A 25,503-nucleotide genomic window follows, 5' to 3' on the forward strand; every position below is an offset into this window, starting at 1 on the left:
TTGTCCGGGGTTTGGCCAGGGTAGGCCATCAATGTAAATAAGAATTTGTTCTTAACTGACTTGCTTAGTTAAATAAAGGTTCTAGAATGAAGGTTCTAGAATGAAGGTTAAATAAATAAATAATAATAATAACAAATCCAAAGTTGGTATTCTACACCTTTTTCATCAGTGATTGGTCAACAGTAGGTATTATTCAAGTCTTTGTGGTCATTCAATGAGAGACAATGCTTTTTTTTTCTCAACCTCATTTTTCAAGCGAAAGTTTATGTTAAGGAAGTATGCGAGCACACTTGTTCAATCTGCCAAGCCGAGTTTAGTTTAGCACCAGCCGAACTGAAGCATGTTGAAGCCTTAACCATAGACTCCAGGCTCCCAGCATTGACCTCCTTATTTTTGCCCCTTGTGGATGTAATTAGTTTAACCGTCCAGTTTGAGTGTTTTATTTATTTTTGCATCTCATTTGTCGCTAGCTGCAGCGGAATGAAAAGAGGAGCGACTCAGGGATGTGTGTGCTTTGGGGACCTTTAACAGAATGCGACTGGCAGAACGGGTGTTGTATGTGGAGGATGAGGGCTGCAGTAGATATCTCAGATAGGGGGGAGTGAGGCCTAAGAGGGTTTTATAAATAAGCATCAACCAGTGGGTCTTGCGACGGGTATACAGAGATGACTAGGTTACAGAGGAGTATAGAGTGCAGTGATGTGTCCTATAAGGAGCATTGGTGGCAAATCTGACGGCCGAATGGTGAAGAACATTCAGACACTCGAGAGGACCCTCCATCATTATTCTCACCGAACCAAATTACCTTTGTTTTTTTAAGAGATGTTCAGAACAAGCTTATGGGCAGAGAAAGCTTGTTGGATACTGTCACGGTTTAAATTAGTTGAGTATCACGCGTACCATACTTGATTTGTGCGATGTCCCCGACCACGATGTCAGCAACAGGGAGCTGGATGACCTGAGCACCTCTGACCACCTGGAACTTCTGCTCCTGCTCGATCCGGCTCTGCAGCCCTCTGAACTGCTTCTCTTTGCTCCAGTCGTTGAAGGCCGTCACCAGAACCACACACACTACAGACAGCAAGATGGCTGCTCCCTCTATCCAGCCGGCCTCGGCCTCACCCTCGTCCTCCGCACCTGCCGCCGCTGTCCCACAGGCTGGAGGAGAAAGAGAAGGGGTTTATCTAGAGGTGATATGCAGGCACACACACACACACACACACACACACACACACACAAAATACTATTCAATGCTCTGTATCCAACATTTTCCTTTGCATGATATTATTCCTATTCTTACATACACTAATTAGCTCTTTTTGCATTTTTAGTATTATGTTCTACCATATACGCGCACACACGAAAGCACGCACGCACACGCACGCACATGCACACGCGCACGAACACACACACAAACACACACACACACACACACACACACACACACACACACACACATGCAGGACAGCAGCATTCTACTATACAGCATTGGGATATATTACTACTATACAGCATTGGGATATATTACTACTATACAACATTGGGATATATTACTACTATACAGCATTGGGATATATTACTACTATACAACATTGGGATATATTACTACTATACAACATTGGGATATATTACTACTATACAACATTGGGATATATTACTACTATACAGCATTGGGATATATTACTACTATACAACATTGGGATATATTACTACTATACAACATTGGGATATATTACTACTATACAGCATTGGGATATATTACTACTATACAACATTGGGATATATTACTACTATACAACATTGGGATATATTACTACTATACAACATTGGGATATATTACTACTATACAACATTGGGATATATTACTACTATACAACATTGGGATATATTACTACTATACAACATTGGGATATATTACTACTATACAACATTGGGATATATTACTACTATACAACATTGGGATATATTACTACTATACAACATTGGGATATATTACTACTATACAACATTGGGATATATTACTACTATACAACATTGGGATATATTACTACTATACAACATTGGGATATATTACTACTATACAACATTGGGATATATTACTACTATACAACATTGGGATATATTACTACTATACAACATTGGGATATATTACTACTATACAACATTGGGATATATTACTACTATACAGCATTGGGATATATTACTACTATACAACATTGGGATATATTACTACTATACAACATTGGGATATATTACTACTATACAACATTGGGATATATTACTACTATACAGCATTGGGTTTTACTAAACACAGGAGGGACAGTAAAGCACTAACTCTATGGGAACACGAATAACATACAACACTAACTTACTACACTACTAACGGAAAGTCACAGCAACCAGAAAGCATTGTCTCTGCACAGCATCGCCGTTTAGCAAACAGAAACCCACAAGGGAATACAGTAAACGTCTCAAAGTCTTTAGGTAATGAAGCTGTTTCTGTAGGAGCCTAGATTCACTCATACGGACACTGTCTTCCTCGCTGTAAGCATATGGAAATATGTGCAATAGTGAAAAGATCACAATAAACGGGAGTAGTAATATTTGGTTGTAGGCGAAGACACTATAAGGGGTAATACACTAGGGAGTGTGTATTCCAAGCACCACAGAGACAGATTCATTAAAACAACTGTTTGTTTTGGGAATAAATGGAGGGGAAACATTCCCAGAACATTAGCTAAGATTCACATTAAGTTCTAGTAAGTGTTTTAACTAACATTAGGATAATAACATCCCCAAAACATTTGCAGAATGTTTTTGATAACAACATGATTAAAGGTCCAATGCAGCAATTTTTATCTCAATATCAAATTATTTCTCGGTAACAATTAAGTACATAAAAAAAATTGTAATAGCAAAGAGAAAACTCATTGAATACAGTCTTACATGTACACAGGATATGAAGAGAATGGGAACATTTTCAATAACTCAGGAATTGTGTGTCCTGATTGAGCATATTAGACTGAAAGAGAGCCACATCCCTTGGCATCGCAGAGGGTAAATTATCTGGCAAAAAATCTGAAGATTCCAGCTTCAATCCCACATTATTCTTTAACCATCTTTGTTTTTAAATGGTGAAATTGATGCTCAGATATACTCTACTAAAAAAGAGTATATCTTTATTTCACCCAGATGCATAAATCCAGTGAGAAATGCATAATTTAGACTAATTGTGAGAGAAAAAATAGTACATTATGTAAATATGTACTGTTCCATTTTTTTTGAAAACACACACGATAAAACTCCTTCTTTGAGACGCTTGACATGATCCCCCTCTGTCTTATTTTTTATGATCTGAACAGCAACAGTGATCCTAGATCAGCACTCATAGTGTTGGATATCTTGTAAATATGGACCCAGAAGTGATGGTGAATAACCCAGTTATCAGTATATCCCTGGGTTAGTCATGTGTAAGTCGCCTAAAAAGGAAGCGTAGAATTCCTGATTACTGGATACAGGAATACTGGCTATACTTTATACTGAAAGAAGACGATGAAAGAGAGATTCCCTGGTGGCGCAGAGGATAAAACATCGCAGGTTCATTCCTCACATGTGCAGATTGTCAACATATGGCGTGTAAAAAAAAGATGTTTGTGTTTGTATAATTAATTGTTGCTCAAATGTCCTATGAATGAAATTCAAATGCAATGTGTCTCTACATCACCTATAATACTACTGCAACTTGCTGTTAGCTGGGCTCTCCGCTTGTGCCATCAAACCCTTGCACCTTATCCAGAACACTACAGCCCACCTGGTTGTCACCCTTCTCCACTGGCTTCCAGTCAAAGCTTGCATCCATTACAAGACCATGGTGCTTACCTATGGAGCAGCAAGAGGAACTGCCCCTCCATCCCTAACTACAGGCTATGCTTACACCTGAGCACTCTGCTCTGGTCTCTAGACCCTCCCACCCCTATGGGAGGACAACTCCCATTGAGCCGAGTCCAAGCTCCTCTCTGTCCTGGAACCCCAACGGTGGAACCAGCTTCCTCCTGAAGCTAGGACAGCAGAGACCCTGTCCATCTTCCCCCTGAAGCTAGGACGGCAGAGTCCCTGTCCATCTTCCCCCTGAAGCTAGGACAGCAGAGTCCCTGTCCATCTGCCCCCCTGAAGCTAGGTCAGCAGAGTCCCTGTCCATCTGCCCCCCTGAAGCTAGGACAGCAGAGTCCCTGTCCATCTGCCCTCCTGAAGCTAGGACAGCAGAGCCCCTGTCCATCTTCCCCCTGAAGCTAGGACAGCAGAGTCCCTGTCCATCTTTCTCCTGAAGCTAGGACAGCAGAGTCCCTGTCCATCTTCCTCCTGAAGCTAGGACAGCAGAGACCCTGTCCATCTTCTCCCTGAAGCTAGGACAGCAGAGACCCTGTCCATCTTCTCCCTGAAGCTAGGACAGCAGAGTCCCTGTCCATCTTCCCCCTGATGCTAGGACAGCAGAGTCCCTGCCCAGCTTCAGAAAATGTCTGAAACCCTCTTCAAACAGTATCTTAAATGATCCCCCATGAACCAACACTTGTACTTGACCTCTCTGATCTTGCTGATAGCTACTTTATTGAGGAAAAATGTACCTGCTATGCCGCTGATACTGTATGTGGTTGTCCCACCTAGCTATCTTAAGATGAATTCACCAACTGTAAGTCGATCTGGATAAGCGCAACTGCGTATTCTCAGTAGATAGCCCAGCCATCACGGCTAGCCATTTAGACACCGACCAAGTTTAGCCCTGACCAAACTCCGATTACTATTACAAAAGTCTCAGTAGATAGCCCAGCCATCACGGCTAGCCATTTAGACACCGACCAAGTTTAGCCCTGACCAAACTCCGATTTACTATTACAAAAGTTTGATTACCTTTGGTGTTCTTCGTCAGAATGCACTCACAGGACTGCTACTTCAATAACAAATGTTGGTTTGGTTCAAAATAATCCATAGTTATGTTCAAACAGCGGCATTTTGTTCTTGCGTTCAAGACACTATCCGAAGTGTAAATAAGGGTCACAAGCATGGCGCAATTCGTGACAAAAGATTTCTAAATATTCCATTACCGTACTTCGAAGCATGTCAACTGCTGTTTAAAATCAATTTTTATGCCATTTTTCTCGTAAAAAAGCAATAATATTCCGACCGGGAATCTGCGTTTAGGTAAACAGACAAAAGAAAACAAAGCATGGGGTCGACGCGGGCACGAGCCTGAGTCTCACAGTACTGTAACCAGCCACTATCCAAACGCGCTACTTTTTTTCAGCCAGAGCCTGCAAAGCCACGATTCAGCTTTTTGCCGCCTTCTGAGAGCCCATGGGAGCCGTAGGAAGTGTCACGTAACAGCAGAGATCCTCTGTAATGGATAGAGATAATCAAGAAGGGCAAGAAATTGTCAGACAGGGCACTTCCTGCATGGAATCTTCTCAGATTTTGGCCTGCCAAATGAGTTCTGTTATACTCACAGACACCATTCAAACAGTTTTAGAAACTTTGGAGTGTTTTCTATCCAAAGCTAATAATTATATGCATATTCTAGTTTCTGGGCAGGACTAATAATCTGATTAAATCGGGTACGTTTTTTTATCCGGCTGTGAAAATACTGCCCCCTAGCCATAACAGGTTAACTAACCTTTTAGAGTTATTCACCAAGTAATTTCTCGTGGACAGATGCACGTAACATAAATGGTAGTAGCATCTGTCGACAGACTGTGGGATGTGATGACTAGTGAGGAACTTTGATTCGGTATGCTGATTGAGAGTGGCTGAGAGTTTCCTTTTAAAGGGGTGGAGAATTCACTTGTCTCATTAGTATATTTTCTAGCACATCTCCCCCAGAACTTAATCGTGCATCTGACCCACTGAATACACATTACTGCAACCAGTATTACCCTAACCATATCAGACAGCAACATAGATTACACAAGGGGTTCTCAACCTGGTGTAGATGTATGGATAAGCCTAAGGCTAGCGGGCTAGCTTAATACATAAACCCTTGGGGGTACTGGCTTTTCCACAAGGGGACTCATAAGAACATAGAAGATCAGTTGCACATGAGGAGATACATTAGAACAACTGTAGTACAGAACTGTGAATGAATGAGTCTCCAATGGCACAGCCTAAAGCTGAAATGTCTACCTGATTACACTCCTGTACTAATCTGTGATGTTCTAATGTAATGTAAGACAGCTTTGGCATGCATTAGAAGTCATGCAGATTGTTTGTACTTGGTGCTGAACTGCCAGGCAAGGCTCCTGTAAGTTTTAGCTAACGTTAGCTGGCTGGCTCATTAACTAACGTTACGTCATGCGTTGGGATTCATTGTTTACCTAGCTAGCTGTCTGGCTACATGTCTTGACAAAATACTCTCATCTTAGTGCCAGAGAATAGAATAACTGATGACTTTATGAACGCTAAACACCCATTGAATATGGCCGGTGTCAGTAAACGTCGGCAAAAAAATGTAACTAAATTGTTGCCAGCAGCACAGTTACATTCACCAACGCTCTGGATAATATGTAAACAGCTTTACCAGCTCTGCTAGAGTGAGTAAAATTGTCAAAGTGCGATGTTCTCTCATTATGTGTCAGGAAGAAGCTAGTCAATTTTAGCCAGTTTGATTGTTGTTGTGAGGTCAGAACGTTCGGATCGACAATACTCATTGGCCAGAGCATCCAATGTGCGCTCTGAACACAAAACGCTCTGAATTTAAGAACGAACAATCTGACAGCACCATTGCAGTCACCAACGCTCTGGATAACATAACAGCCTAACCAGCTGTTAGGGCGAGTAATGTTCAGCTGTTCTGTCTCTCTTAGATGTCTGGATGTAGCTGGAAAGTTAGTACAGAATGAACAGATCAACCCTTAAAGAGACAGGTGGGGCTGAAGCTTAAGAGGGTGTGAACGATGGTGAATGGTTGTAAACAAAGGAGAGCTCTCCAGTATGTACCAAAACATTCAAAGACCGTTTTATCAAAAGTGAATTTACTAGTTTATCAACTTTCAAAGCAAAATTACTTTCCCATTGTTACTCAACTCTAGTGTATGATATACAATTTTTGTATCTCTGAGTCTCTACTTTTATCCAATGTAAAAAACACAATTTGAAATTGTGCTCCATAACACCGATTTGAGACGGTCGGTCACATTTGAGCAATATGAGATGGTACGGAGTTCGAGGCAATAATGGCTCTGTATAAAACTAAACACTTTCTTTAATTGGTTCTGGATTTGGGGACTGTGAAAAGACCCCTGGTGGCATGTCTGGTGGGGTAAGTGTGTGTTTCAGAGCTATGTGTAAATTGACTATGCAAAGAATTTGAAGTGTTCAACACATTAATGTTTCTTATAAAAATAAAGAAGTGATGCAGTCAGTCTCTCCTCAACTCTTAGAAAAGAGAGACTGGCATGCATAGTATTTATATCAGCCCTCTGATTACAATGAAGAGCAAGACGTGATTAGATTAGATTAGACAAAACTAGAGCCTGCAAGACTTGCTTTGTGAAGTGTGGTGTCAAATAAGCAGAGCATCTTTTTATTATGGACAGACCTCTCCCCATATTTACAACCATTGAATCTATATGTTTTGACCATGACATTTTACAATCTAAGGTAACACCAAGTAATTTAGTCTCCTCAACTTGTTCAACAGCCACACCATTCATTTCCAGATTCAGCTGAGGTCTAGAACTTAGGGAATGATTCGTACCAAATACAATTCTCAGTTTTATAGATGTTCAGGACCAGTTTATGACTGGCCACCCATTCCAAATTACACTGCAACTCTTTGTTAAGGGTTTCAGTGACTTCATTAGCTGTGGTTGCTGATGCGTATATGGTTGAATCATCAGCAGACATGGATTTAGTTTAATGCCAGTGGCAGGTCATTGGTAAAAAAATAGAAAAGAGTAGAGGGCCTAGAGAGCTGCCCTGCGGTACACCACACTTTAAATATTTTACATTAATCAAATCAATCAAATGTATTTATAAACAGCTGATGTCACAATGTGCTGTACAGAAACCCAGCCTAAAACCCCAAACAGGAAGCAATGCAGGTGTAGAGAAGCTTCCATTAAAGAAAACCCTTTGAGTTATATTGGATAGATAGCTCTGAATCCACAATATGGCAGAGGTTGAAAAGCCATAACAAATACGTTTTTTCAACAGGTTCTGGGCAATAATATCAAAGGCTGCACTGAAATCTAACAGTACAGCTCCCACAGTATTCCTATTATCAATGTCTTTCAACCAATCATCAGTAATTTGTGTCAGTGCAGTACATGTTGAGTGCCCTTCTCTATAAGCGTTATGAAAGTCTTTCGTAATATTTTTTTACAGAGAAATAGCATTGTATTTGGTCAAACACAATTCTTTCCAACATTTTGCAAAGAGCTGGAAGCAAGCTGATAGGTCTGCTGTTAGAACCAGTAAAGGCCACTTTATCACTTTTGGGTATCGGAATGACTCTGGCTTCCGTCCAGGTCTGAGGACAAAGACTTTCCTCTAGGCTCAGATTAAAGATATGACAGATAGGAGTGGCTATAGAGTCAGCTACCATCCTCAGTAGCTTTCCATCTAGGTTGTCAATGCCAGGAGGTTTGTCATTATTGATCGCTAATAATTTTTACACCTTTACAAAATTCAAACTTGAAATGCTTTTCTTTCATTATTTGTTTTTTTTATGCGCGAGTTCGATGGCTCACTGTTTGTCGTGGGCATTTCCTGCCTAAGTTTCCCCACTTTGCCAAGGAAATAATCATTAAAATAATTGGCAACATTAAATGGTTTTGTGATGAATAAGCCATCTGATTCGATTAAATATGGAGTTTAATTTGTCTTTCTGCTCATAATTTAATTTAAAGTAATCCAAAATATTATTTCCATAATTCTTTATATCATTGCTATTGGCTTCATAATACAGTTTTTTTTTATTTATTGTTTTAGTCACATCATTTCTCAATTTGCAGTAAGTCAGCCAGTCAGATGTACAGCCAGACTTATTAGCCACTCCTTTTGCCCCATGTCTTTCAACCATACGGTTTTTCAATTCCTCATCAAACCATGGAGCCTTAACAGTTCTAACAGTCAGATTCTTAACAGGTGCATGTTTATCAATAATTGGAAGCATCAATTTCATAAATTCATAAAATGCAGCGTCTGGATGCTCCTCATTAATCCCATCAGATCAACAAATATTTTTAACATCATCCATATAAGAGTCACAGCAAAACCTTTTGTATGATATCTTACACACTATGTTAGGCCCAGCTGTTGGAACTTTGGCTTTCCTGGATATAGCCAGTATATTGTGATCACTGCATGCAATGGGTACGGATACAGCTTTAGAACAAAGTTCTACATTATTAGTAAAAATGGGGCTGGCCAGAAGAGGACTGGCAACCCCTCAGAGCCTGGTTCCTCTCTAGGTTTCTTCCTAGGTTCCTGCCTTTCTAGGGAGTTTTTCCTAGCCACCGTGCTTCTACATCTGCATTGCTTGCTGTTTGGGGTTTTAGGCTGGGTTTCTGTACAGCACTTTGTGACATCTGCTGATGTAAAAAGGGCTTTATAAATACATTTGATTGATTTGATTGATTGATACATGTGGATGATCTTGTTCCTGTAGTGTTTGTAAACACCCTGGTAGGTTGATTAATAACCTGAACCAGATTACAGGCACTGGTTACAGTGAGAAGCTTCCTCTTGAGTGGACAACTTCATGAAAACCAGTCAATATCCAGGTCCCCAAGAAAGTAGAGCTCTCATTCTACATCACATACACTATCAAGCATTTGACACATGTTATTTAGATACTGACTGTTAGCATTTGGTGGCCTATAGCAACACCCACAAAAGAACAGGCTTTAGATGTGCCAAGTGAACCTGCAACCACAACACTTCAATAACACTTGACATAAGATCTTCTCTAAGCAAGACAGGGATATGGCTCTGAATATATACAGCAACAGCTCCCCCATAAACATTTCTGTCTCTTCTATAGATGTTATATCCTTGTATTGCTACTGCTGTATCATCAAATGAATGATCTAAGTGAGTCTCAGAAATGACTAATATATTAATGTTATCTGATGCTAACAAGTTATTGATTTCATGAACCTTATTTCTAAGGCTACATATATTCATATGGGCTATTTTCAGCCATTTCCTGGGTAGTTAATCAGAGATAAGAATATGGACAAGGGCAAATAAAGCAAGAGAAAAAAAATACATTCAGCAGTCCATTAATCATTTGGTGTGTGAGAGCCGGGGTTGAAGGTACACCATGCTGAAGTCTTTTAGTTATATTCCATTTCCAGGTGTTTCTATTCCATGTCCAGTTGTTTCTATTCCATGTCCATGTGTTTCTATTCCATGTCCATGTGTTTCTATTACATGTCCAGGTGTTTCTATTCCATGTCCATGTGTTTCTATTCAATGTCCATGTGTTTCTATTCCATGTCCATGTGTTTCTATTCCATGTCCAGGTGTTTCTATTCCATGTCCAGGTGTTTCTATTCCATGTCCAGGTGTTTCTATTCCATGTCTAGATGCTTATATTCCATGTCCAGGTGTTTCTATTCCATGTCCAGTTGATTCTATTCCATGTATAGGTGTTTCTATTCCATGTCCAGCTGTTTCTATTCCATGTCCAAGTGCTCCGATTTTGTGTCCAGGTATTTCTATTCCATTTCCAGGTGTTTCTATTCCATGTCCAGGTGTTTCTATTCCATGTCCAGGTGTTTCCATTCCATGTCCAGGTGTTTCTATTCCATGTCCAGGTGTTTCTATTCCATGTCCAGATGTTTCTATTCCATGTCCGGGTTCTTACATAATGCGTAGATCCTTCATCCAGATGGTGTTAGAACCTTGTCCTCACCAGTACGTCCTCGTTTTTGCAATATTAAAATAGGACACCACTATAACACATGAGCTGAGCTGTAGGCAACCATGTTCGTGTGCAGAAAGGTTCATTCATTTCGAATGTTATATTGTTTTTGTGCATGTCTGAGTGATGTCCTATCGATTCCCAGTCATTTCATGTTTTCACGTACAGTACCAGTCAAAAGTTTGGACAAACCTACTCATTCCAGGGATTTTCTTTAATTTTACTATATTCTACATTGTAGAATAATAGTCAAGACATCAAAACTATGAAATAACACATTCTGTATGGAATCATGTGGTAACCAAAACAGTGTTAAAGAAATCTAAATTTGTTTTATATTTGAGATTCTACAAAGTAGCCACCTTTTGCCTTGATGACAGCTTTGCCCAATCATGGCATTCTCTCAACCAGCTTCACGAGGTAGTCACCTGGAATGCATTTCAATTAACAAGTGTGCCTTGTTAAAAGTTAATTTGTGGAATTTCTTTCCTTCTTAATGTGTTTGAGCCAGTCAGTGTTGTGATGTGACAAGGTAGGGGTGGTATACAGAAGACAGCTCTATTTGGTAAAAGACCAAGTCCATATTATGGCAATAACAGCTTATATAAGCAAAGATAAATGACAGTCCATCATTACTTTAAGACATGAAGGTCAGTCAATCCGGAACATTTCAAGAACTTTGAAAGTTTCTTCAAGTGCAGTCCCAGATAGTGCAGATAGCTAATTATCTCACATCTCAGAAAAGATTTGTAATGTTGTACTTCTGTCATGTCTTTGGCATCATTAAAACTGAAGACATATTTGGCAAATAACTCTCTGTAATTATTATTACGCGATTAGCCTGATTAAACATGTAACTGTAATTAACTAGGAAGTCGGGGCACCAAGGAAAATATTCAGATTGCAAAGTTATAATTTTCCTAATATAACTTTCAGATATTTTAATATCTGATCAATTAGTCTTTGAATTAATGAATTATTATTTACCTCGTCAGTCTCATTCCAAACGTCGTAAATTGTTGGTTATCTACACGAACCCAGTCTTCACTATGAGTCATCCATACATCAATTGTCTTAAAATCATTTATTTACTAACTAAGTAATTCACAGAAATGCATAACAAACAGTAGATATCTTCACAAAGAAATGATAGAGGAATGTGCCCTAGTGGGCTAAACCGGCATGGTGACTTGTTAGACAAAAGGGGAGTGTGGGTCAGCTGAGAAGACACTACAGAGTTGATAATTATAACAATTGAAATACTAATCCTTTGCACATGAACGCTCACTAATTCAGGAACAATTGCAATCAATATACACTGCTCAAAAAAATAAAGGGAACACTTAAACAACACAATGTAACTCCAAGTCAATCACACTTCTGTGAAATCAAACTGTCCACTTAGGAAGCAACACTGATTGACAATACATTTCACATGCTATTGTGCAAATGGAATAGACAACAGGTGGAAATTATAGGCAATTTGCAAGACGCCCCCAATAAAGGAGTGGTTCTGCAGGTGGGGACCACAGACCACTTCTCAGTTCCTATGCTTCCTGGCTGATGTTTTGGTCACTTTTGAATGCTGGCGGTGCTTTCACTCTAGTGGTAGCATGAGACAGAGTCTACAACCCACAGAAGTGGCTCAGGTAGTGCAGCTCATCCAGGATGACACATCAATGCGAGCTGTGGCAAGAAGGTTTGCTGTGTCTGTCAGCGTAGTGTCCAGAGCATGGAGGCGCTACCAGGAGACAGGCCAGTACATCAGGAGACGTGGAGGAGGCCGTAGGAGGGCAACAACCCAGCAGCAGGACCGCTACCTCCGCCTTTGTGCAAGGAGGAGCAGGAGGAGCACTGCCAGAGCCCTGCAAAATGACCTCCAGCAGGCCACAAATGTGCATGTGTCTGCTCAAACGGTCAGAAACAGACTCCATGAGGGTGGTATGAGGGCCTGACGTCCACAGGTGGGGGTTGTGCTTACAGCCCAACACAGTGCAGGACGTTTGGCATTTGCCAGAGAACACCAAGATTGGCAAATTCGCCACTGGCGCCCTGTGCTCTTCACAGATGAAAGCAGGTTCACACTGAGCACGTGACAGACGTGACAGAGTCTGGAGACGCCGTGGAGAATGTTCTGCTGCCTGCAACATCCTCCAGCATGACCGGTTTGGCGGTGGGTCAGTCATGGTGTGGGGTGGCATTTCTTTGGGGGGCCGCACAGCCCTCCATGTGCTCGCCAGAGGTAGCCTGACTGCCATTAGGTACCGAGATGAGATCCTTAGACCCCTTGTGAGACCATATGCTGGTGCAGTTGGCCCTGGGTTCCTCCTAATGCAATACAATGCTAGACCTCATGTGGCTGGAGTGTGTCAGCAGTTCCTGCAAGAGGAAGGCATTGATGCTATGGACTGGCCCGCCCGTTCCCCAGACCCGAATCCAATTGAGCACATCTGGGACATCATGTCTCGCTCCATCCACCAACGCCACGTTGCACCACAGACTGTCCAGGAGTTGGCGGATGCTTTAGTTCAGGTCTGGGAGGAGATCCCTCAGGAGACCATCCGCCACCTCATCAGGAGCATGCCCAGGTGTTGTAGGGAGGTCATACAGGCACGTGGAGGCCACACACACTACTGAGCCTCATTTTGACTTGTTTTAACCTGTTATGGCTAGGGGGCAGTATTTTCACGGCTGGATAAAAAAACGTACCCGATTTAATCTGGTTACTACTCCTGCCCAGTAACTAGAATATGCATATAATTATTGGCTTTGGATAGAAAACACTCCAAAGTTTCTAAAACTGTTTGAATGGTGTCTGTGAGTATAACAGAACTCAAATGGCAGGTCAAAACCTGAGAGATTCCTTTACAGGAAGTGGCCTGTCTGACCATTTCTTGAACTTCTTTGCCATCTCATTCAATTACAAAGGATCTCTGCTCTAACGTGACACTTCCTACGTCTTCCATAGGCTCTCAGAGCCCGGGAAAAAACAGAATGTCGTCATCCCAGCCCCAGGCTGAAACACATTATCGCCTTTGTCAAGTGGCCGATCAAGGGACTGTGGGCTTAGGCGCGTGCCCTGGCCGCCCCCGTCTTTGTGATTTTTCCTCTGTTTGCCGAAAAGGAGATTCCCGGTCGGAATATTATCGCTTTTTTTACGAGATAAATTGCATAAAAATTGATTTTAAACAGCGGTTGACATGCTTCGAAGTACGGTAATGGAATATTTACAATTTTTTTGTCACGAGTTGCGCCATGCGAGCGACCCTGATTTACCATTTCGGATAGTGTCTGGGACGCACGAACAAAACGCCGCTATTCGGATATAACGATGGATTATTTTGGACCAAACCAACATTTGTTATTGAAGTAGAAGTCCTGGGAGTGCATTCTGACGAAGACAACAAAAGGTAATCAAACTTTTATAATAGTAAATCTGATTTTGGTGAAGGCTAAACTTGCCGGGTGTCTAAATAGCTAGCCCGTGATGGCTGGGCTATGTACTTAGAATATTGCAAAATGTGCTTTCACCAAAAAGCTATTTTAAAATCGGACATATCGAGTGCATAGAGGAGTTCTGTATCTATAATTCTTAAAATAATTGTTATGCTTTTTGTGAACGTTTATCGTGAGTAATTTAGTAAATTGTTAGTAAATTCCCCGGAAGTTTGCGGGGGGTATGCTAGTTCTGAACGTGACATGCTAATGTAAAAAGCTGTTTTTTGATATAAATATGAACTTGATTGAACAAAACATGCATGTATTGTATAACATAATGTCCTAGGTGTGTCATCTGATGAAGATCATCAAAGGTTAGTGCTACATTTAGCTGTCTTCTGGGTTTTTGTGACATTATATGCTAGCTTGAAAAATGGGTGTCTGATTATTTCTGGCTGGGTACTCTGCTGACATAATCTAATGTTTTGCTTTCGCTGTAAAGCCTTTTTGAAATCGGACAGTGTGGTTAGATAAAGGAGAGTGCATGGTCAAACCTTGGCCCTCTCGTTACCGAGGTAAGCTGGTCTCCAACCTTTAGCCATCTCGTAATTGAGGTAAGCTCGGTCTGGTGATAGAAATCCAAGGTGGGGGTTTTATTCGGAAGAGCAGAAAAAGGCATCTCATGACGCCAGGTCCTGTCTGTTCATGGGGGCGTGCCAATGACTTAGTGAAACTTTAAACAGAAATACAATTCTCTCACATTAACATCATTACCTAGCCTCCCATCCTCTCCCAAATAGCTTCATCCTTATTCATTCATTTTATACAACCACTAGATGTAAGTCTCATAACTGTGGCTATTATATAAACAGCGCTATGGTAATGTGGCCTTATTGTCTCTCATGAGTTTCACAAAATTATACCAAACGGACCAGTTCGTAACTGGATTCTTCACCGATCTTTTATACCTTCTCCAGAACATAAATGTCGTTCGGTTCTCCAGTTCTGTGAGGTGGAAGACTCCTTTGTTCTCTATACTGTGGCCATGAGGAGAGAATCTTCTCATAGGAATTTACGACCGCTCTCACAGAGCCTGGTGTCGAAGTATAGAGGTCGGGGGATGGTGCATAGAAAAGGCCTGGTGCAGAGGGTGGGGGGTCAACTGTGCTCGCTGTACCCAAAGAGGGCAACGTCATGACAATTCTTGTTGACGAAATTCATGCTTGCGCCCAATAAACTACCATTTACTCCTTGAAGGAGAGCTCTCCTTGTCCCAGAATCGCCCAGAATGCACTGCATGGCCCATTGACGCAGCATGGGCAACGTTTCCCATCTCCTCAAAAGTATATTTGCCGTTGCAAATGTCAGACTCTGTAAGGCACATCGATCTGCAGGTTATACATGGTGAGATTGTAGACTCCTAAATTGATAGTGTAGTTTGTTTAGGTGATTTTAAAGCTAACTAGCTACTTTACATGCTGATATTGTCTTTGGTATTATTGTATGTAGCTACCTAGCTAGCTAGCCAGCCAGCCCATAGAGAGAGCATTGTATTGTGGATTTTGTACACAACTTGAGCTGCAACAGATTTCCACAACAATTTTCCATTTTGTTACCCAACCTTATTATAACACAGACCCCCCTCTCAGACGCCCATCAGATGATCCTATGGGTGAAGAAGCCGGGTGTGGAGGTTGGCGTGGTTACACGTGGTCTGCAGCTGTGAGGCCGTTTGGACATACTGCCAAATTCTCTAAAACGATGTTGGAGCTTACGGTAGAGAAATGAACATTCAATTCTCTGGCAACAGCTCTGGTGGACATTCCTGCAGTCGGCATGCCAATTGCACGCTCCCTCAAAACTTGAGACATCTGTGGCATAGTGTTGTGTAACAAAACTGCACATTTTAGAGTGGCTTTTGATTGTTCCCAGCACAAGGTGCACCTGTGTAATGATCATGCTGTTTAATCAGCTTCTTGGTATGCCACACCTATCAGGTGGGAAGGATTATCTTGGCAAAGAAGAAATGCTCACTAAGAGGGATGTAAACACATTTTTGCAATTTCTTTTAGAGAAATATGCTTTTTGTGCATATGGAACATTTCTGTGATCTTTTATTTCAGCTCATGAAACATGGGACCAACCTTTTACATGCTGCATTAATATTTTTGTTCAGTGAAGATCCTTCATAGACAGATGCTGTTTAAATTAGTCCTCACTGGGCTCTACATGCTAGTTTACAGAATATGACAGCGTTATCTTTATCTGGCCCAGCCAGATAAATTAATATGGTATTTCAGTTTAACATTTTAATGTGAGAAGTAAAGCCCACACATCTGGTAGTTCTATCTGGACTAAACTAGAACAGTGACTATCTATCTGGCAGTTCTATCTGGACTCAACTAAAACAGTGACTATCTATCTGGCAGTTCAATCTGAACTCAACTAGAACAGTGACTATCTATCTGGCAGTTCAATCTGGACTCAACTAGAACAGTGACTATCTATCTGGCAGTTCAATCTGGACTCAACTAAAACAGTGACTATCTATCTGGCAGTTCAATCTGAACTCAACTAGAACAGTGACTATCTATCTGGCAGTTCAATCTGGACTCAACTAGAACAGTGACTATCTATCTGGCAGTTCAATCTGAACTCAACTAGAACAGTGACTACCTATCTGGCAGTTCAATCTGGACTCAACTAGAACAGTGACTATCTATCTGGCAGTTCATTCTGGACTCAACTAGAACAGTGACTATCTATCTGGCAGTTCTATCTGGACTCAACTAGAACAGTGACTACCTATCTGGCAGTTCAATCTGGACTCAACTAGAACAGTGACTATCTATCTGGCAGTTCTATCTGGACTCAACTAGAACAGTGACTATCTATCTGGCAGTTCTATCTGGACATAACTAGAACAGTGACTATCTATCTTGCAGTTCAATCTGGACTCAACTAGAACAGTGACTATCTATCTGGCAGTTCATTCTGGACTCAACTAGAACAGTGACTATCTATCTGGCAGTTCTATCTGGACATAACTAGAACAGTGACTATCTATCTTGCAGTTCAATCTGGACTCAACTAGAACAGTGACTATCTGTCTGCAGATGGAACACGCAGTTATTTACATAATAATGAGCCTTCTGGCATTTCTCACAGGCCGTAACAGGGCCTTCATGGAGCTATGTGTCGGGGGGGCTAGGGTCAGTCTGTTATATCTGGAGTATTTCTCCTTTCTTTTCTGGTGTCCTGTGTGAATTTAAGTATGCTCTCTCTAATTCTCTCTAACTATCTCTCTCTTTCTCTCTCTCGGAGGACCTGAGCGCTAGGACCATGCCTCAGGACTACCTGGCATGATGACTCCTTGCTGTCCCCAGCCCACCTGGCCGTGCTGCTGCTCCAGTTTCAACTGTTCTGCCTGCGGCTATGGTACCCTGACCTGTTCACCGGACGTGCTACCTGTCCCAGACCTGCTGTTTTCAACTCTCTAGAGACAGCAGGAGCGGTAGAGATACTCTCAAAGATCGGCTATGAAAAGCCAACTGACATTTACTCCTGAGGTGCTGACCTGTTGCACCCTCGACAACTACTGTGATTATTATTATTTGACCCTGCTGGTCATTTATGAACATTTGAACATCTTGGCCATGTTCTGTTATAATCTCCACCCGGCACAGCCAGAAGAGGATTGGTCACCCCTCACAGCCTGGTTCCTCTCTAGGTTTCTTCCTAGGTTTTGGCCTTTCTAGGGAGTTTTTCCTAGCCACCGTGCTTCTACACCTGCATTGCTTGCTGTTTGGGGGTTTTAGGCTGGGTTTCTGTACAACACTTTGAAATATCAGCTGATCTAAGAAGGACTATATAAATACATTTGATTTGATGTAACACCGCAGCCACCCCCCGAAACAGGGCCATCATGGAGCCGTGTAACACTTACGATGATGTATCCATCTTACTCTGCAGCTTCTGTAGCCACTCCAAACCCTGCTGGCTTAATGGCTGTGTATGCATCCCAAATGGCACCCATTCCATATGGCCCATGGTCAACAGTAGTGTACAACATAGCCATTTGTGAGCCAGCCTTTGTGTGTCTTCAATTAACATTTTCCAGCTCAGATAGAGGGCCGATGTACTTTCGCCATCACCGAAAGGTTATGTCTCTGGTGAACACCTCATTACAACCCCCTTTCCTCTCCTCTCAGATCTCACCTCTCTCCCCCGCAGAAACTATTCTCCCCCCCTCAGATCTCACCTCCCTCCCCCTCAGAAATCATTCTCCTCCCCTCAGATCTCACCTCCCTCCCCCTCGGAAACCATTCTCTCTCACCCCTGGATCTCCCTCAGATCTCACCTCCCTCCCCCTCGGAAACCATTCTCTCTCACCCCTGGATCTCCCCCGGATCTCACCTCTCATTCCAAAAAGCTCACAATGCACAGTCACTCCTGTTAACAAGTCTTAAGGGAAAATGTTTAGCTAGTATAACAACACGGTAGTGATGAGCTCCTACACAATTAGTGTTTTTCCATTACAGCTCCAGTGTTTCACCAGAAGCCCATGTCCTGGCCGTTCTGCATCCCTAGGTGAAAAAAAAAACTAGTGCTTCCCTGGTCCTATCCCTGCAAAATGAATAGCGTACAATGTTGGCCAGCAGGGATATTCTAATACCCCTCCAGGTGGTCCAGTATATCTATTATAATACCCCTCCAGGTGGTCCAGTATATCTATTATAATACCCCTCCAGGTGGTTCAGTATAACTATTATAATACCCCTCCAGGTGGTCCAGTATATCTATTATAATACCCCTCCAGGTGGTTCAGTATAACTATTATAATACCCCTCCAGGTGGTCCAGTATAACTATTATAATACCCCTCCAGGTGGTCCAGTATAACTATTATAATACCCCTCCAGGTGGTCCAGTATAACTATTATAATACCCCTCCAGGTGGTCCAGTATATCTATTATAATACCCCTCCAGGTGGTCCAGTACAACTATTATAATACCCCTCCAGGTGGTCCAGTATAACTATTATAATACCCCTCCAGGTGGTCCAGTATATCTATTATAATACCCCTCCAGGTGGTCCAGTATATCTATTATAATACCCCTCCAGGTGGTCCAGTATATCTATTATAATACCCCTCCAGGTGGTCCAGTATATCTATTATAATACCCCTCCAGGTGGTCCAGTATAACTATTATAATACCCCTCCAGGTGGTCCAGTATATCTATTATAATACCCCTCCAGGTGGTCCAGTATAACTAATATAATACCCCTCCAGGTGGTCCAGTATATCTATTATAATACCCCTCCAGGTGGTCCAGTATATCTATTATAATACCCCTCCAGGTGGGCCAGTATAACTATTATAATACCCCTCCAGGTGGTCCAGTATAACTATTATAATACTCCTCCAGGTGGTCCAGTATAACTATTATAATACCCCTCCAGGTGGTCCAGTATATCTATTATAATACCCCTCCAGGTGGTCCAGTATAACTAATATAATACCCCTCCAGGTGGTCCAGTATATCTATTATAATACCCCTCCAGGTGGTCCAGTATATCTATTATAATACCCCTCCAGGTGGGCCAGTATAACTATTATAATACCCCTCCAGGTGGTCCAGTATATCTATTATAATACCCCTCCAGGTGGTCCAGTATAACTATTATAATACCCCTCCAGGTGGTCCAGTATATCTATTATAATACCCCTCCAGGTGGTCCAGTATATCTATTATAATACCCCTCCAGGTGGTCCAGTATATCTATTATAATACCCCTCCAGGTGGTCCAGTATAACTATTATAATACCACTCCAGGTGGTCCAGTATAACTATTATAATACCACTCCAGGTGGTCCAGTATAACTATTATAATACCCCTCCAGGTGGTCCAGTATATCTATTATAATACCCCTCCAGGTGGTCCAGTATATCTATTATAATACCCCTCCAGGTGGTCCAGTATATCTATTATAATACCCCTCCAGGTGGTCCAGTATAACTATTATAATACCCCTCCAGGTGGTCCAGTATAACTATTATAATACCCCTCCAGGTGGTCCAGTATATCTATTATAATACCCCTCCAGGTGGTCCAGTATAACTATTATAATACCCCTCCAGGTGTTCCAGTATATCTATTATAATACCCCTCCAGGTGGTCCAGTATATCTATTATAATACCCCTCCAGATGGTCCAGTATATCTATTATAATACCCCTCCAGGTGGTCCAGTATAACTATTATAATACCCCTCCAGGTGGTCCAGTATATCTATTATAATACCCCTCCAGGTGGTCCAGTATATCTATTATAATACCCCTCCAGGTGGTCCAGTATAACTATTATAATACCCCTCCAGGTGGTCCAGTATATCTATTATAATACCCCTCCAGGTGGTCCAGTATATCTATTATAATACCCCTCCAGGTGGTCCAGTATATCTATTATAATACCCCTCCAGGTGGTCCAGTATATCTATTATAATACCCCTCCAGGTGGTCCAGTATAACTATTATAATACCCCTCCAGGTGGTCCAGTATATCTATTATAATACCCCTCCAGGTGGTCCAGTATAACTATTATAATACCCCTCCAGGTGGTCCAGTATAACTATTATAATACCCCTCCAGGTGGTCCAGTATAACTATTATAATACCCCTCCAGGTGGTCCAGTATATCTATTATAATACCCCTCCAGATGGTCCAGTATAACTATTATAATACCCCTCCAGGTGGTCCAGTATATCTATTATAATACCCCTCCAGGTGGTCCAGTATAACTATTATAATACCCCTCCAGGTGGTCCAGTATATCTATTATAATACCCCTCCAGGTGGTCCAGTATAACTATTATAATACCCCTCCAGGTGGTCCAGTATAACTATTATAATACCCCTCCAGGTGGTCCAGTATATCTATTATAATACCCCTCCAGATGGTCCAGTATAACTATTATAATACCCCTCCAGGTGGTCCAGTATATCTATTATAATACCCCTCCAGGTGGTCCAGTATAACTATTATAATACCCCTCCGGGTGGTCCAGTATATCTATTATAATACCCCTCCAGGTGGTCCAGTATATCTATTATAATACCCCTCCAGGTGGTTCAGTATATCTATTATAATACCCCTCCAGGTGGTCCAGTATAACTATTATAATACCCCTCCAGGTGGTCCAGTATATCTATTATAATACCCCTCCAGGTGGTTCAGTATATCTATTATAATACCCCTCCAGGTGGTCCAGTATAACTATTATAATACCCCTCCAGGTGGTCCAGTATATCTATTATAATACCCCTCCAGGTGGTCCTGTATAACTATTATAATACCCCTCCAGGTGGTCCAGTATATCTATTATAATACCCCTCCAGGTGGTCCAGTATATCTATTATAATACCCCTCCAGGTGGTCCAGTATATCTATTATAAACCCCTCCAGGTGGTCCAGTATATCTATTATAATACCCCTCCAGGTGGTCCAGTATAACTATTATAATACCCCTCCAGATGGTCCAGTATAACTATTATTTATAATACCCCTCCGGGTGGTCCAGTATATCTATTATAATACCCCTCCAGGTGGTCCAGTATATCTATTATAATACCCCTCCAGGTGGTCCAGTATAACTATTATAATACCCCTCCAGGTGGTCCAGTATATCTATTATAATACCCCTCCAGGTGGTCCAGTATAACTATTATAATACCCCTCCAGGTGGTCCAGTATAACTATTATAATTCCCCTCCAGGTGGTCCAGTATATCTATTATAATAACCCTCCAGGTGGTCCAGTATAACTATTCTAATAGCATCAGATGACCTGGCCTCCACAATCACCTGACCTCAACCCAATTGAGATGGTTTGGGATGAGTTGTACCGCAGAGTGAAGGAAAAGCAGCCAACAAGTGCATAGCATATGTGGGGACTCCTTCAAGATTGTTGGAAAAGCATTCCAGGTGAAGCTGGTTGAGAGAATGCCAAGAGTGTGCAAAGCTGTCATCAAGGCAAAGGGTCAAAAATCTCAAATATATTTTGACTAATGTGTTATTTCATTGTTTTGATGTCTTCACTATTATTCTACAATGTAGAAAATTGTAAAATATAGAAAAACCCTTGAATGAGTAGGTGTGTCCAAACTTTTGACTGGTAATGTCTGTGATGGGATGTATAGTCATTATGGACAGTATGTGGATAGTATTTAATATATCTGTAGTATATCTGTAGAATACGTAGGATAGAATAGTATATGTACAGCAATAGTTAAATAGGGCTTGACTAGAATGCAGTATGATATATATGAAATGAGTAAAACATTATTAAAGGGACAAGTGTTCTATTATTAAAGTAGTCTGTGTTCCATGTCTATGTACACTACCTTTCAAAAGTTTGGGGTCATTTAGAAATGTCCTTGTTTTTGATAGAAAAGCAAAAAAATGTGTCCATTAATATAACATCAAATTGATCAGAAATACAGTGTAGACATTGTTAATGTTGTAAATGACTATTGTAGCTGGAAACGGCAGATTTTTTCATGGAATATCTACATAGGCGTACAGAGGCCTATTATCAGCAACTTTCACTCCTGTGTTCCAATGGCACGTTATGTTAGCTAATCCAAGTTTATCATTTTTAAAAGGCTAATTGATCATTAGAAAACCCTTTTTCAATTATGTTAGCACAGCTGAAAACTGTAGTTCTGATTAAAGAAGCAATAAAACTGGCCTTCTATAGACTAGCTGAGTATCTGGAGCATCAGCAATTGTGGGTTCGATTACAGGCTCAAAATGGCCAGAATCAAAGCACTTTCTTCTGAAACTCATCAGTCTATTCATGTTCTGAGAAATAAAGGCTATTCCTTGTGAGAAATTGCCAAGAAACTGAAGATCTCGTACAACGCTGTGTACTACTCCCTTCACAGAACAGCGCAAACTGGCTCAAACCAGAATAGAAAGAGGAGTGGTAGGCCCCGGTGCACAACTGAGCAAGAGGACAAGTGCATTAGAGTGTCTAGTTTTAGAAACATATGCCTCACAAGTCCTCAAATGGCAGGTTCATTAAATAGTACCTGCAAAACACCAGTCTCAATGTCAACAGTGAAGAGGCGACTCCGGGATGCTGGCCTTCTAGGCAGAGTTCCTCTGTCCAGTGTCTGTGTTCTTTAACCCATCTTAATCTTTTCTTTTTATTGGCCAGTCTGAGATATGGCTTTTTCTTTGCAACTCTGCCTAGAAGGCCAGTATCCCGGAGTCGCCTCTTCACTCTTCAGTGTTCCATGTCTATGTACAACCTCTAGTGCAGCAACCTCTAAGGGCTACCACCCGGATGAGTAACCAGGTGGTAGGCGGCTAGTGATGGCTATTTAACAGTCTGATGGCCTTGAGATAGAAGCTGTTTTTCTATCTCTCTGTCCCATCTTTGATGCAGCTGTACTGACCTCGCCTTCTGGATGATAGCGGGGTGAACAGGCTGTGGCTCGGGTGGCTGAGACCTTCCTGTGACATCGGGTGCTGTAGATGTCCTGAAGGGCAGGCAGTGTGCTCCCGGTTATGTGTTTGGCTGACCGCACCACTCTCTGGAGAGCCCTGTGGTTGCGGACGGTGTAGTTCCCGTACCAGGCGGTGATGCAGCCCGACAGGATGCTCTCAATTGTGCATCTGTAAAAGTTTGTGAGGGATTTAGGTGACAAGTCAAATTTCTTCAGCCTCCTGAAGTTGAAGAGGCGCTATTGCGCCTTCATCACCATGCTGTCTGTGTGGGTGGACCATTTCAGTTTGTCAGTGATGTGTACGCCGAGGAACTTAAAAATGTCCACCTTCTCCACTGCTGTCCCGTCGATGTGGATAGGGGAGGTGCTCCCTCTGCTGTTTCCTGAAGTCTGCGATCATCTCCTGTTTTTGTTGGCGTTGAGTGAGAGGTTGTTTTCCTGACACCACACTCCGAGTGCCCTCAACTCCTCCCTATTGGCTGTCTCATCGTTGTTGGTAATCAAGCCTACAACTGTTGTGTCGTCTGCAAACTTGATGATTTAGTTGGAGGCGTGCATGGCTACGCAGTCATGGGTGAACAGGGAGTACTGGAGGGGGCTGAGCACGCACCCTTGTGGGGCCCCAGTGTTGAGAATCAGGGAAGTGGAGATGTTGTTTCCTACCTTCACCACCTAGGGGTGGCCCGTCAGGAAGTCCAGGACCCAATTGCACAGGGCGGGGTTGAGATCCAGGGCCTCAAGCTTAATGATGAGCTTGGAGGGAACTACGGTGCTGAATGCTGAGCTGTAGTCAATGAACAACATTCTTACATAGGTATTCCTCTTGTCCAGGTGGGATAAGGCAGTATGTAGTGTGATGGCAATTGCATCGTCTGTGGACCTATTGGGGCGGTACACAAATTGAAGTGGGTCTAGGATGTCATGGGGAGGTGGAGGTGATATGATCCTTGACTAATCTCTGAAAGCACTTCATGATGACAGAAGTACAGTGAGGGAAAAAAGTATTTGATCCCCTGCTGATTTTGTACGTTTGCCCACTGACAAAGAAGTGATCAGTCAATAATTTTAATGGTAGGTTCATTTGAACAGTGAGAGACAGAATAACAACAACAAAAATACAGAAAAATGGATGTCAAAAATGTTATAAATTGATTTGCATTTTAATGAGGGAAATAAGTATTTGACCCCCTCTCAATCAGAAAGATTTCTGGCTCCCAGGTGTCTTTTATACAGGTAACGAGCTGAGATTAGGAGCACACTCTTAAAGGGAGTGCTCCTAATCTCAGTTTGTACCTGTATAAAAGACACCTGTCCACAGAAGCAATCAATCAATCAGATTCCAAACTCTCCACCATGGCCAAGACCAAAGAGCTCTCCGAGGATGCCAGGGACAAGATTGTAGACCTACACAAGGCTGGAATGGGCTACAAGACCATTGCCAAGCAGCTTGATGAGAAGGTGACAACAGTTGGTGTGATTATTCGCAAATGGAAGAAACACAAATGAACTGTCAATCTCCATCGGCCTGGGGCTCCATGCAAGATCTCACCTCGTGGAGTTCCAATGATCATGAGAACGGTGAGTAATCAGCCCAGAAATACACGGGAGGATCTTGTCAATGATCTCAAGG

The 25,503-nt window shown here is 41.9% G+C and overlaps 1 protein-coding gene across 10 annotated transcripts in view; it reads right to left on the bottom strand.

The window, feature by feature from the left end:
* LOC106566233 (plasma membrane calcium-transporting ATPase 2) overlaps positions 1–25,503 on the bottom strand; it is a 294,986-nt gene that overhangs the window by 100,914 nt on the left and 168,569 nt on the right. For all 10 annotated transcript variants that reach the window (XM_045691977.2, XM_014134115.3, XM_045691982.2 and 7 more), the window contains exon 4: positions 901–1,158. In XM_045691977.2, coding sequence (XP_045547933.1) covers positions 901–1,158 — 258 coding nt within the window. The remainder of the gene's footprint in view (positions 1–900; positions 1,159–25,503) is intronic.

Source organism: Salmo salar, chromosome 12, assembly GCF_965601325.2.
Source record: "Salmo salar chromosome 12, fSalSal1, whole genome shotgun sequence".
Lineage (NCBI taxonomy): Eukaryota > Metazoa > Chordata > Actinopteri > Salmoniformes > Salmonidae > Salmo > Salmo salar.